At 36.3% G+C, this 15,203-nt stretch overlaps 1 protein-coding gene across 3 annotated transcripts in view; it reads left to right on the top strand.

The window, feature by feature from the left end:
* ATM (ATM serine/threonine kinase) overlaps nt 1-3,859 on the top strand; it is a 63,461-nt gene extending 59,602 nt beyond the window's left edge. For 2 of the 3 annotated variants that reach the window (XM_027677275.1, XM_027677276.1), the window contains exons 59-63: nt 77-163; nt 242-356; nt 1,941-2,004; nt 2,687-2,823; nt 2,910-3,859. In XM_027677275.1, coding sequence (XP_027533076.1) covers nt 77-163; nt 242-356; nt 1,941-2,004; nt 2,687-2,823; nt 2,910-3,093 — 587 coding nt within the window. In that variant the 3' untranslated portion in view covers nt 3,094-3,859. The remainder of the gene's footprint in view (nt 1-76; nt 164-241; nt 357-1,940; nt 2,005-2,686; nt 2,824-2,909) is intronic. The other variant, XM_027677277.1, reaches the window with a different exon arrangement.
* The last annotated feature ends 11,344 nt before the right edge of the window (nt 3,860-15,203 follow it).

Raw genomic sequence — 15,203 nt, 5'->3', positions numbered from 1 at the left:
TTAATAATCCTTTTTAAGCTTTCTCTGGTTTTTATTACATGTAAATATGGTTTCAGCACTTACCTTTTTGTTTCAGTTGGCTACATTCTTGGACTTGGAGACAGACATGTTCAGAATATCTTGATAGATGAACGAACAGCAGAACTAGTGCATATAGATCTGGGTAAGTGGGTCAGGCAAGAAAACATTAATTTTTCTTTACTTTAAGTTTTTATTAAACATTTATTATCCTTTCATTTAGGGGTTGCTTTTGAGCAAGGTAAAATCCTTCCTACACCAGAGACTGTTCCATTTAGATTAACCAGGGACATTGTGGATGGAATGGGTATTACTGGCGTGGAAGGAGTCTTCAGAAGGTAAGTACTCCCATACTGCATAGGGATAAGGAGGCAGCAGAGTACTTCCAACATTATGATTGTTGTTACATGTTAAATAGTTCTGATGCTAGAGGGGAGACTCAGATTTCTGCTGATAATATGAATAATGAAATACCTAAATGCTGACTTTTAACTTACGTGCTCATGTTTATATAACCAATTGCAAGTTCATTATTGTTGCTCAGTGTTTCATACTCTTCACTAGCTAGTGGGTTATTGTCACCCACTTGTGACATTCAGAGAGGTCTCAGCATTTCCAAAGGCTCCACAGCTAACCACTGATTTAGAATGATGAATTTTTTTTTCCTTCAGAACTATGCTGTTCTTTCAGACCTATACTATATATTCAGAACCGTTAAATGTCTTTGAATAAATTTTGTTTTAACTCTAATTTCTGTTTAGTTTTATGTAAGTAAATTGGAGTCTTTTCACCTTTTGGATCATATATTTGATACTGCTTTCCAAGTACAAAATATAAATCCTACAATAGATTTGAACTGCAAAACAGAAAAATCCCTAAAGAGTTGAGTGTCTGTCAGCCTCCATCCTATATCCTGTGAATGACCCATGAGAGCCCTAAGAAGAAGGACATTTCTCTCATTCCAGTCTTTGATGATGTTCATGAACGTAATGCTTGCAAACCCCAAATTTAACGTCTTTAAAAAAGTGTATAGTGTAAGTGTTGTCTTTCTAAGGCTGCAATTAATGTTAATAAGTAGTTCCCAGTACACCTTTGTCCCGTGAAGAAACAGTCACTGCCACTTCTATTCTAAATTCACAGTTTTGTATTACTTCTAAAACTTTTGCCCCATTATACAGAAAAACACGAATTGCTTGGCTCCAGCTGAAGTAAATACAGCATAAAAGACACTGGTGCAGACACTGTTTCTGCCTCAGCCAGACTGACTCGTAATGAACAGTACTGGTGTAAATGCCATAAACAAGTAATTTATGATGAATGTGAACATGATCAGTTAACTTTAGGGGGGAGAGGTGTTCTCATCCTGAAGTAGACAGGAAGCCCAATCCCTTTTGGTGGAGTACCTGTCCCATAGGAAGCTCTGCATTCCTTACACAAGCTTAGTTTGCTTGGGAGTGAATGTAGGAGTGAATAACAACTTCTGTATCTAAACTTACAGCAGAGATTTCAGAGATTGCTTAATGTCTGGTTACTGGATCTGTTCATTTCATATAAAGGAACCCTACCAAGGTGCTCCAACATGTTGCGGAGCACCGCTGGCACACAAGTTTTCATTCGTCCAAACAATTCTGCCATCGTGGTACACCTCAACAGGCAGTGTTAACTCAGTGGTTAATTCTGTGTATAGAAACATCTCAGACAGTGAAACAGGTCATCCCTTTCTCTTAGAGAATATAATGAGCGAACTACCCAGTCTCCTTCTGGTCTTATGTATCTAAATTTTTTTTTTTCCCAACTGGCAGTACAAGAGGTTACTCTTATGTTAGAAATTTTAAGTAGAGTACAAATATCCAGTATTTAAATCATGAAATTGCCATTACATTTTACCAAAAAGAGCCTAAAATACAGTAAAATGTTTTTAGATGCTGTGAGAAAACAATGGCTGTTATGAGAAATTCTCAAGAAGCTTTGCTGACTATTGTAGAGGTAAGCATTTTTCATTCTTTTGAACAGTAACCTGCCAGAATGTCTTCACTTTCTTGTCTTTGTCTTCATATGTATTACTACACCAAATATTCATTTAAGGTGAAGGTTTTGTACTGAATTTGAATGTGGTAGTATTGGCCAGATTTGTTAATTCATGTATTCTTCAGTAAAATTATAACCAGTTAGCATTTTCTATGGGAACTCTTTCCTTCAGGCATTTTACCCTCTTCAATATCTAAATGTTTCTAGCCATAGTGCAACATTCCCAGCAGGAGTAGTGCCATTTGAATTAAATCCTCTTTGCATAAGTCACAAAGAAGAGAATAAAACTCATTCTTAAGAACAGCTTATACTTTACATTAAATGCTAGTGATTCTTTTTAGTGCCTAGCAGTGTATTAAAAAATTACCTATTCACTGCTGAGATGGGACTGAGTGGCAAAACTGAGTTGAAGTATGAACAACACAAATACCTGCAAATGATCAGATGCAGTTTTATTGTTGGATTGTCTACTAAGCAATTTAGCCCAATTCTATTGGTTAAAAAAAAAAAAAAACAACAATAAACCAGAACACCTAAGCTCCTGATATTGCGGTTAGTGTGAGCATTACCAACAGTGCTAGGGTGCTGAACTAGCTGTAATTAACAGTTTAATTTAAAAAGAATTTTATTTTCTGTATAGGTGCTGCTCTATGATCCTCTTTTCGATTGGACCATGAACCCCCTGAAAGCTTTGTATCTGCAGCAGAGACCAGAGGATGAGGCTGACATGAGCTCAACACTCAGTACTGATCCACAGGAACGTAAAAGAAAAGCCAGGTGCTTTATGGTTTTCTTGTTGAATGTTGCTCATGTTGTTCAGGATCCGTATCTAGAGCACCTGTTTTTCTTTTTTATTCTGCCAGCAGAGACGACCAGAGCTTTAACAAAGTGGCTGAGCGTGTTCTGATGAGACTTCAGGAGAAGCTGAAAGGTGTTGAGGAGGGAACAGTGCTCAGTGTAGGAGGGCAAGTGAACCTCCTCATACAGCAGGCCATGGACCCTAAAAATCTGAGCCAACTCTTTCCGGGATGGAAACCCTGGGTGTGACTTCAGAGGATCCAGCATGCTTTTAGAAAAAAACTATTTCTATGCAGCAAGTGTCTTAACATTTCAAATTGATATTTCATAATTAAAATTTATATCAGGAGCAAACATGAAGCTTATACATATTAGCATTCAGTAGATGGTTTGGGTTTTTTTCAATAACCTGTTACTGAGAAAACATTTTTTGTCCACTTAAGTTCATCATACAGTATAAAACACCAAGCACTGCTTTGATGTTCCTTGTGACCCTCAAGGACTTTGCTTGGGCATACTGGTTGCATTGTATTCTTAAAGCCTGAGATTCATCACTTTGTGTATATGTTAAATAGCTGGATTCTTGTGTCTAGTAATTCTGTGCGATAACGTGTAGAATGGGTGATCTAAAAACCAGGAGTCATGAAATAACTAGCTAAAGTACATTTCTAAGGGGGAGTTATACTTTAAAATAATGTCCCATGTTTAATGAACCAAGGGTTCTTGGGGTTGGGGTTTTTTAGTTAAATGGACACGTCTGTATATAAATGTAGACTTAAAGCTAAGTATAGTATAGCTGCTTTTTTTCCTGTTGTAAATTGAATTATGTTGGTACTTTATTTTTATAGTAGTCTTAATAGTATAAAACAATTAAAAAGATTTCACTTCTGTAGCTCAGGCTTTCTTGATAAAATAGGTTGACTATACAATAAAACTTAGCACATCAGAAATGCCTCTAAAGTGAACAGTCATTCTGCATCTGGAATAAACACCTGTCAGAAACTTTGAAGTTGTATTTTGAGTACAAAAATCTCATTCTGATTGCATGCGCTTTTACAGAGGACATTGCTCTTTCTTAAAAAGAAAAAATTGAATAGTTTTTGAATATGGTTAATCAGAAAATTCATTCAAATAACAGACTTACTGGTATATTTAATAAATCTTCCCAAATCATCTTTATATTTAAAAATAGGAGTGAAATTTGGTGTACCCTCACATTATCTTAGTTTACATTTTATGCATTTTTACAGCAGTATTAATGAAGAATTCCCATTCTAATCAGCATTTCATGGGTTTTTATTTGTAGAGTGTTCCCACAATTTTTAGGCTGTATCTCTATTTCATAAGATAATGTCAACATGGCAAAATGAGTCTTTTGTACTATGTTTTCATGAAGCTGACGTAAATTTCTGTTGATCCTTGGAATCAGAAGTGCATCCTGACTTTTTTTTCTGGGCAAGAACTGTGATCCAGGGGTACAGTGATTTATTGGTTCTCTCAAAATGAAACATAACTGAAAGAGCATACACTCTTTATGTGAATTTTAAATGACACTTATGAAAGGGAGGAAAGTTCTACCAAGCAGTGGGGAGTAGGAAAGGACGGAACAAAACATCCTGAAAGTGTTTTTCTTTTTAAACACAGACTTAAAAAGAATCCAGTAGTATTTCTGATAGGTTTTGTCATGCTTCTTGTAGAGGAAGTTCTTGTTTAGGCATTTTTGGCATTATTTCGTACCAGACCTCCTAGCTATCATATAAATGAATATTGCATAAAAACACCTGGCAGAGCCTTCCTTCATGACTTTTCAATATACTAGATGAAAGGGAATATTTTGAAACAATACTAATACAGTTGTCCCAGGAAAGTCTAACTTCAGAGAAAATAATTATTTCTCTGCAATGCTGTTAACTTGGTGCTTAGTGCCTAGATTTTGAATGTTTGTATTTTTTCATTGTTCAAGCTGAATGAAACACAAATAAAAATGCATATAAATATTGTAAATTTAATTGAAACCTGCTTACATTACTTACTGTAATACAGACAGGTTAGCTGGCAAACATATGAAAAAGTTTAAACTATTAACAAACTAATGTCAAAATCAATGTGACACAGTCTTGTTACTATTGGGTCCTAGTTTAACTAATCTGACATTCTTGAGATAATTGTCATCCCTTCGAAGTTTGAGGTAACCAAATAGTGACCATTGGAGGCTGTGCTTTTTGGTCCAGTAATGCCTTAATTTTTAAAGTCAAAATTAGAAAGCAAATGTTTTGCAAAAATATATCCTCACAGATACTTGTATAAGAGTAGACAAATAAAACATGGATGGAAATGCTGTTTAACTCTGAACTGTAGTTTTGTCACAAATGCTACTACTGATGGTATGGTAGGTTAGTATTTGGAATATAAATACTTCAAATAATTATATTTACTCATATATTTTGTGTATTAGTAAGACAGACGTGAGACAAGTCAAGTTGCCTCTTTATTAATTTTTTCTTGGAATACATCTTAGTAATTTTAAACATTTATGTTCAGAAAATATAATTTCTAGGAACAATGGGGCTGTGATTAGTATGATGGGCAAGAGCTTCTAAACAGCAGTATATTTATTTGAAATTGGCTTTTTTTAAGTGAAACATCTGTTAGAGAAATGTCCTCGGGAGTATGAACTGGAAGAAATAGAAGTGTTAGCAGGTAAACCAATTGGAATTGTATACCTTGACAGAACTTTTCCATTATCAGGAATTCTGTTCTGTGACTAGAAATCAGATTAGTTTGGCCAGCTGGTGAGGTACATCCAGTTTAAATAAAATAAGGATGTCAGTCTTCATGAGTGCTGTCTTGTGGAACCTGTGGATGGCCTGACACAGCTCTCAGGGAGAGATTGTCTAATGCTAGCACTTACTGATGACACTTAAAAATTACAGTTAGATAAAATTGTTCATTTCAGCAGGTAGATTGAAGAGTGAATCCACAGGGAAAGCTGCAAAGTGTGCAAAGGAAGGTTTGGATTCTCTTCCTACCACATTTGAAAGTCTTCCCTGTATCCTGATTATGTGAGAAGACTAATGTGGTGTCCACATAACACATCACCAGTCCTGCATGTGAGCACACCTATACTTAGAGCTTTCAGGGATGCACAGTGCATAATGTCAGTAATATCCTTAAGGGTGCACACAGCTTCTCTCCCTGTTCCCCCATTTTTTCATCACTTCTGTACATGTGTCCTCAAGAAATATGGTGCAAAGGGACTACACCTTTGCCTGCCCCAGAGAGTTCCCACTGCAGCATCAGTTGCTCTTCCTCCCTCTCTGCATACCCATTTTGCCAAACACACACCATGCAGCAGATTGAAGCTTATTAGGTTGCCTCAGTTGCTGTATGTGCATGTGGTGGATGCAAAGCAGAAAGGATTATAAGAAAATTCATCTGCCTATGGAAAATCCTCCTTTTGAAGGAACTTCTTGAAATACGTTGTGAAGGAGTCCTCCGCTTTTTAAAAAATTCCTCAGCCATGTTGCACTGAGTCCTCCCCACAGCTTCTAGGATGAAGCAGTGTGACAATGTGGGTGCTCGGTGCTGACTGACTCCTTTCAAAGTTTGTGTGTTAATGAGCAGAATTCACCAAGTCACTATTTTTCTTCACAAACAAGTTTTTTTTTCCTGATGGTGATTAAAATGCAACTGGAGCGGTGCTGGGCATATTCCTCATGTGCTCTCATGTATCAAGAATGTTAGAATAAGAGAAGGAAGGGGTGGGGGTAAAGAGGGAGAAACTCTGCATAGTTTTCCAACTACTCCAAAATAAAGTTTTCAATTCTCCAGTCACAAGGCGTAGGCTCTTTGACTGTGTCTCTGGATTATAACTATCATCCTTAATGCCAATTACTGCTAAGTCACCTCACTGCTCCCTGAGTACTGCTCTTCAAGTGCAGAAAAATCTCACCATAGACAACACACATTTGACTTGCAGGAGTTTTTTAGTATCTTGATCTCTTCACCCACGACCCCTGTTTTGTACCCACATACACCATGTAAAGCAGAGAAAATTGAGCTTATGGATCAGCAATTTTGTGTTGTCAAAAGTAAACAAGTGGTGTGGTAGGAGCGAAGCAGTTTCCTAAGGTTAGTTCTTCTTCTGCATCACAGCGAGCACTGTTTTTATAGGAAGCTGGACAACTGTCACATAAAAAGTTCCTTAATCTGTGGTGCTTTCGTCAGCATCATGGAATAGATTTTTCTGGTGGGCAGGATTAATTTCTTAGTATCTGGGAAAATTCCTTTATGCTATGTGAGATGTCAGCATCTAAAGTGACAAAATAGCAGTTCCTTAAGCTGAGTGAAGTCCATACAGTTGTGATTTTGTACGTTATTTAACAATGGATGATTAAGTAGTGTTTCCACATCTATTATATAAGCATATATATTACTGACGTACCTACTTAAAAAACTTCCATCTGAAAAAATTATGTAATTTCACGAAGTCTTTTCAGTTTTCACCAGTGCCTCATATGAACACATAGCATTATGCATCCCACTTCTTATTAATGATTATGTATTTTTGTACAGTATATCCTCAGTAAAGGAAGAGCAGATTCCTTCTTTTATGTGATTTTTTTTCAACCTAGATACAGATCTGTTAGATTCTCACCAAAGGGGTTAACACTTCCATGCAAAAACCTGCTTCGCCTCCACATGTACTTTCCCCAAACTACCTGCATCTGTGGTAGAGAGTTCTTTAGATTTCCCATGGAGATAGATTTTTATTTCAAGAAGACCAAACATGTAGTTGTAGGTGTTTCTCAAGCCACTGCAGAGAGAATGATGGCTTTGGAAACTCTATCCAGAAGTGCTCCATACAGAGTTCAAACTAGATGAAGTCAACAACTAATAAGGTAGTTGTACTTGGTCTCTCATGACTCACCTCGAGTCTCCAGACATCTTCTAGTCATTGTACCCCTGAGCTTACCTTTGACTAAACACTACTTTTGGATTTGGGCCCATCAAGCCAGAAGAAAATGTGAAATTATATAGTTGTGTAGTAGCTGAAGCTTGTGGTATACATGTTCCACAACATACCTTCCATCCCAACTGTCCTGTTCTTGAAGGGAATTTAACTTCAAAATCATTGTTCAATACAGAGTTCCAATTTGTCCTCAAGTCTCCAGCACTGCTTCCAGCTTACCTTCCTTGTGTGGAAGTCATGGATAACATTTGTCAACAGGAGAGGCTGTGCTCAAATGAGTACTTCCTATGGGTAGCTCCCAAACCAAATGTTTTCAGGGAGGAGAGCCTCTTGGAGTGCACCTGACCCATGTTCAAGTGGTTGGCAGGACTAGACCACTACTCCTCAGTTAAGATTTGCATTCCATTAAGTTTGCCAAGATATCTGAAATAACTCTTACGTTATGTAAATCTTTGAAAGTAACACCACCTTATTAAATTAAAATTTAAATCAGACATAAAAAAGTGAAGCAACATCTAACCAACCTTGTTAGTATCTCTCACTCTGCTTGTCTTCATGTTGGTTTGTGTTTCCTTTTTCTACCAGACTGCCTGATTGCATCCGCAGACCAAGTCCAAGGATGCATCCCTGTCTGGGGCTCTTTGAGGTACCATGTACACTTACTGCCATAGGAGGAGATTTTTGGTCAGTTTCTGAAATACCTCTCTGTTGCAGACCAGTCTGAAGTTGTTGCTGTTTTAGAGTGATGCTGAATTCTGGATTACATGAATAGGGTGTAATATGAGGTTATCTTAGAGTGTTCAGAATATAAACCCTGTTGAGCCAAGCAGTGCTATCCACTGTCCTTCTGGACCTTGTTCCTGGAATGAACTGTCTGACAAACTAAACCTGAGTGTTGCTCAGAAAAAAGCCGACTGGTGCTGCCCAAAGCAGAGCCAATAAATTAGATGATTATTAAGCAGCATGGAGAATCAGGGATCCAGTTTGACCCATGGCCCTCAAGCATACTTTCCTAACCCCTTTCTTATTTAGCAGTATAGGCAAAGACTTTTTAGTTAAGCAAAATCCAAGGCAAATTACGTGGTTTCTTAGGCCTTAGAGCTAATGCTTCAGACAGGCAAACGGTATTTAAGTAAATGTTAAAGATACAAAGATTAAAGATTAAAATTCCTGGTGATAAGCACTAAAAATAAGGTATCACTTCGTAACAACTTTTGGGGCTTTTTGGTTCTTCTTTTTTTTTTTTTTTAACTTAGTAATTTCTGGTTAATATTGCTTTATTGTTTAAAAAAAAATTATTTCTCATAAAATCAGTTCGTTGGCCAATTTTTTTCCACGCAGCAGTGTAACTCCTAAATTACATCAAATGATTTAAATTATGTGAGTGTAAATGAGAGGAGAATCTGGTTCTTTATATGATTTTGTTTCAGTTTTTAGACTTGCCTCGCTACCTTAATCAGTTGATAATGTATGTTAACACACCTATATGTTGCATAATATGTAAGTAGATCATAGACACTAAAGGCCCTTGCCCATGTCAAAACAGAGAAACTGATGCCCTATCAGCACACAGTTGTTCTACTGGTATAATTAAAACCAGTTTTAAATCAATTTATTTAAGTCTGTAAAAATGACTATGGGTGCAAACTTCCATGTGACACACATCTCAGTATAATTACCTCTGATCTGTTCCCCTTAGTTGTGTCATTTACACACAAGGTCTTGTAAAGCAATGACAATAAATGAGGTATTATGTTAAGGTAGACATTATATACAGAAAGATAAACACAGACCTTTGAGCCTCTGGTTCTCCTGAGCATATACAATGATTACTTAAAGCAAAAGCGTTCTGTCATCATTCAGTTCCAAATTACCAGTTTTACTTTATGTAAAACATGGAAGTCAGCTTGTGGGCTCCCTGTTTGCACTGTTCCCACTGACCTTGTCAACCACTTTCCTTCTCAATCCTACATTATTTTTTGAGTTCTAATGGTTATGAAGATTATATAGTAGCCCTTTTTTTGATTCCAAAAGCCCTTACTGAAATGCGTCTTTCAGCCTATCCCTCCCACACTTCACTCACTGTTTGCTGACTTCATTACAGCATCTGCAATACAGATGTAGCTCAGGGGTCTTTTCATAGTTTGTTGCTGTGAAAGAACTACTCATTACTTAATTATAGGCATGCTTGAAGCTTTTAAAGTTAAATAATGCAATAAGAAATTGCATGTCTATAAAATAATTTTAGAAATTAATAAGATGGCATTAAATTTTTTTTTACATTTCTATCCTATTGCATTTTTCAATTACTCTTTATTAGAAATATGAATGTTATGGTAAGAAAGTGATCCAATTGACAGCAAGGACTTCAATGAATTTCTTAGCTGACGGAGGAGGCTGTTACAACATGTTCTGTATATAAAATAAGTAATTTACTTTTATTGCTGGCTGTTACAATGCATTTAACATACTGAATGAATGAATAACTCATTATTTTGATATTGGTCTTCCAGGTCTCTCTATGAACTAATTAGAATTTATCAAAAATGCTTTGTCATTCACTAAGAAGAACATTAGGGCTTCCTTGTTGTAGAGAGCTCAATTTTTTGTGATCTGAAAGGGGTTTATCCCTGTGGATTAATACAAACCAATTGTTTTTCCTGAAAGATTCAGGAGATCACTCCCGTGTATTCATGTGTGGCCTTTGTTGTGTACAAGAAGACACACATTTCCTAATACTGGAAGTGTTAAATAGAAAGAAAGTGCTGCAAAGGACTGCATTTGCATTTATGAGATATCTGTTCCTTTTCAAAAAGTACAGTCAGAACCAAAATAAACTTACTTCTAAAATACATTAAGTGAACATGCAGTTGTGTTACAATTTTGATTAACAAACCCATATGCCAAAATAAAAGACAATAAAACCAGCTAATCCGTAGAGTAATTCATAAGTGTAGATGAAGTATGGAGAAATCTTGACTGCAATAGTTGTAGATTTCAAACCAGGCTTTAAGGGACTATTGGGGTTTTGGGATTCAGCTGATTGATTGCCTTGCTGCTATTGCTGTAGAGGAGGGTTCATGGCAATAATTGCCTATGACACTTCACTGTGGAAAAAGAGTGAAGCTTTCTTAGACAGTGTCAACCTATATGATAAGAGTGACTAATATTTACTTGCTTTCTTAAAGATGAACACCCCCTGTGTCTGGAGCAACAACCACAGAACTTTAGAAATAAACACTGAATAATGATTGGCAATGATGAGTCTGGCACAAAATATTTGCCTTTCATAGTACTTTCATCTGGGGTTCTAACTTACTGCACAGATTGTATGTGGATTTTTTTCTCTAGAAAGTTATGAAAGGGTTCTGTAATGCCTACCTATATAGTCCTTCCTTACTTCATGTTAACTCTTACTGAAAGGATCTTCTTGAGAAAAATAAATAGCTTTTCCACCTTGGCCTCTACACTACAACTTGAACAGAAGTCTAAGCAGTGCCTAACATTTGAATATCCATATATATAATTGAATTGAGGCATACTAATGGTATTTTTTCATAAGGTAAAGTTGAATAAGGAGAAGGAGGAGGTTTGGAACAGACACCAAGTAATTATGGAAGAAAAGCAGAGATTTAGTAAAAATGCCAGACAGCTGGGCAACAATTTTGGCAATTTAACTTCCTTCCAGCAATTTCAGGTGTGGTAGCCATAATTCTTATTTAAATGCCTCAAAAGCATGAGACATTTATGTAGGACTATGATATTGCAAGTTATTTAAATATAAAAAAACAAGAGGCAAACAATTTATGCCTAAACCGAAGCAGATGCATGTACGAAGACATTTCAAGTAAAAGAATGTGTAGTCATTTCATATCATTTTTCAAATCTCCCCATAGTATCTAATTCAGAAGTCTACACTCCATAGGCTCATTCTGTAGCTACCAGAGCTAGAAAGGTACTTCCCCAGAGCAATTTTACAACTAAGATATCAATTGCCCTACAAGGGTAACAATTTCTTCCTTTTGACTACATAGAGACCTTAAACAACTATGCTCCTTGCTGATGGAATAAATCCGGTCACTGAAAGTCTGCCATGAGAAACAGGTTCAGCTGAAAACAGAAAAACCAAGACTGAGTTTGAAAAAAAGCTGTCTTGATAGGAGCAGACCACCCCCAGATTTGTGAGTCAATAACACTGACTAGTGGTTAGCACTGTAGAGATTGTGAATTTAGGAATCTATTTTTATCCCCCTTGACTTGCTTTGCTGAATACATTTAAAGTATGCAAATATTCTTAATGCTTTCATACAGTGGCAATTTTGTGCATCCAGAATGAATACCACAGAGAATATCATGTACCATAAAATGATACTTGCAGTACCTAGCCTGATTTTGATTAAAGCATCTGCTGCAACACCTAGCAACTCTGTCTGCAAGTAGAAAGGTAATAATCTGTAATGCTTGCATCCTACTGAGAAATTAAGTCAGAAAGTATGTTATTGTGAATACTGTTTCAATTACTTGGCAGTACTTCCAGAAACAGGCTCTTGATCATGTTTAAGTCCTTTATCAGAGAAACTAGAAAACACACAAAACATAATGAGGTTTCTAGCAGGCAGACAAAGCTGCTTAAAGAACATATCATCTACAGTCTCCCAGGCATAAGCAAAGGAAGTCAACTTGACCCATAAATATTTCCATAATTATCAAACAGCTTTCAAGTGGCTTTTGAGAAATGAGTTCCAGTCCATTATAATTAATTCTAAAAGACAGTTGCCTTCTGTATGCCTTATTTCTTTTGTTCTTCCTTCCCTCTAGTTTTGTCTTTACTTTGATGTTCATCTTTGTTTTCCCTTGGATCATAGTTTCAGTTGTTTTCAGCCTGACAGTGCGCCCGTAAATGTGGGCCCCAGAAAACACTGGGGGCAATCAAAAGTAACTATTTGATTTACATTGCTGTAATAAGTCTTATTTTACAACACCGTGCCACAACTACAAAACAATGAGACAAGCCAGTAGCAGAACACAACAAGCCACTAGTAGAATGTAAGTATCTCACTTTGCACTGTACTGTGTAACTTGTACAGCCCTTATCTCCTGCAGGTAAATACCCTTCACCAGAAGAGGAAGATCTGTTCCTCTAAAACTTGTAAGTTCTTTATTGTAGTGAAATATATGTGCATCCTGTAGGCAAGTGCAAATACACACACAAAAAAAAGCCATAGTTTTTGTAATTTACAGTTGTGGAAAAAGGCTGTGAATAGATTTTCCCATGCCCAACCTTAGAGAATTTAAGAACCACAGTCCTTGAAATGGTCCAATAAATCATATTCACATGGAAGAAATGCAACACATTGATACAAGAAATAGTTTATTTTTAGATTAGAACAAGCTAATAGTGAAAGAGCTTTCAGAGAGAAATACATATTGGTATAAATGTACATTCATTACTTAGAAAATATTTTGCAATACTGCATGTATGTCCCTCAATTTATTTGTCCTGGAAATAATTACTGAGTAAAACTCAGCTCCTCTTCTCCAGCTTAGCTTTAACAGAGCTACTTTGTAAAATAATGTTTTAATACTACCTAATTTTTTTTTTAATAAAACCAGGTCATCATATCCTTCCTTGAATTTTTTTCTGGCCATTAGTAACTGCTTGTGACTCTAAAGAATACTATTACTCCTTCTTTTAAGTAATAACAGATAATAAATGTATAATTGATGAATTACGGTCATCTGTTGGACAAGCAAACATAGGACAGGTCCTTACTTATGGAAGAATGACCTCTGCAGGTACATGACCCTGAAGAAAAAAAGAGGATTTACACAGAAGGGCACAGAAGAGAAAGAGCCGATATACTGAAAGGCAAAGAAAGAGGGAGCAGGTTTGTGAATGGCCTCTCTCAAGAGCTGGTCCAGAAAACAGACTTGGGTATCATTAGGGAGCAGAAAGGAGATGAGAGGTGGACCTGAGGCTGAACAGGATACCCAGTGGGAGTTGGGAATAATTCTGGGATCATCCTTAGGGATGGCACACACATAATTTCTTCTCCAATGTTAATTCAAACTGTTTTATCTGGTATATGATTTCATATTCCGGTCTTTAATTTCATATTACAGACCATTTTTTTTTTAATTCCACACAAACTCCTTGTGTCACACAAACTAATCAGAGGAGGAGTTCATCTTTTCCAAAAAACAGAAGAAAGGATTCAAACTGACACAAATACTTGCAAAATAAAAGCTTGATTTCCTGAAAAGATAAATGGGATACACATTTCTAAGTACAAGGAGGAAAAGAACTACTTAAGGTAAATAAAAATTATTCCTGAAACTAACAATAAACTAAGAAGTAAGAAAAAGACTGCTTAAACTGAAAATCAAGAATAGTTCCTGGAAGATGTAAGCACTAGACTGGGAAAAGTATCTAGCAATGAACAAATCTGCATTATCAGTGGCAGAAAAAGCATGAGCTAAAGGGACTTAGAGATGTCTAAATACTATGATTCTGATCTTCATAAATTAGAACATAATTTCTGTTATCTTTAGAGAAATACAAAAGATACAGCCTCTGACTAAAGGAACAGCTATCAATGTTTCTCCTTCAGCAGAATTAATCACAGGCAGTGGTTACTAAAGATCTTTCTCTTTTTGATATATAAACACAATTTTATTACTACCAATGAGATTCTACATTTTCAGCCAGCGAAGAGCAACCCTATCAGTGATGACACCTATACAAACCTCATTATTAGAGGAAGAAAAAGAGAACAAGGGTTTATGTGAGGAAAGATGCAAGATTTTCTACTACGTGTAAACATATCTGCAACAAAACATGAGAAAATTAAATGTAGAAAATGATCCAAAATACTAATGAGATGTTGTACATACTGAGTTAGTATTTCTTATTGCTAATTACTTAATCTTAGACCTCCTGTCACTTTCCATCCGAGTACCTAGCCTCAGGAAATATTCCTAGCCAAAAAAAAATTGGTTTTTCATACTAATTTTTCTTCTTTCTTGATTGAAATGTGATTAGAACTCTACCACACACAATATATAAAACAGTTTACTCTCCAAAAGATACTGGTTTAAGAAAGCTCCAAGGGGAAAACTGATGATTGAAGATCCATGGCTCCCAAAACCTCTTGTTTTGGTTTGTAATTTTGAGCATACAAAAAGTCGTGCTTCAAAAAATATTTGTACTGTATTAAAAGCTCAAAATTTATGGAAAAATCCCAGGGTTGTTCCCCCACTCACCTTTGTTTATCAAACATAGTACTTCAACCTGGAGAAGAGGAGACTAAGGGGAGACCTCATTGTCTACAGCTTCCTCACAAGGGGAAAAAGAGGAACCAGCACTGACCTCTTTCCTCTGGTGGTC

This window comes from Neopelma chrysocephalum, unplaced genomic scaffold (genome assembly GCF_003984885.1).
Source record: "Neopelma chrysocephalum unplaced genomic scaffold, ASM398488v2 Primary Assembly neopelma1_43, whole genome shotgun sequence".
Lineage (NCBI taxonomy): Eukaryota > Metazoa > Chordata > Aves > Passeriformes > Pipridae > Neopelma > Neopelma chrysocephalum.
The sequence above is the reverse complement of the archived record's forward strand: the minus strand, read 5'-3'. Positions and strand labels throughout refer to the sequence as shown.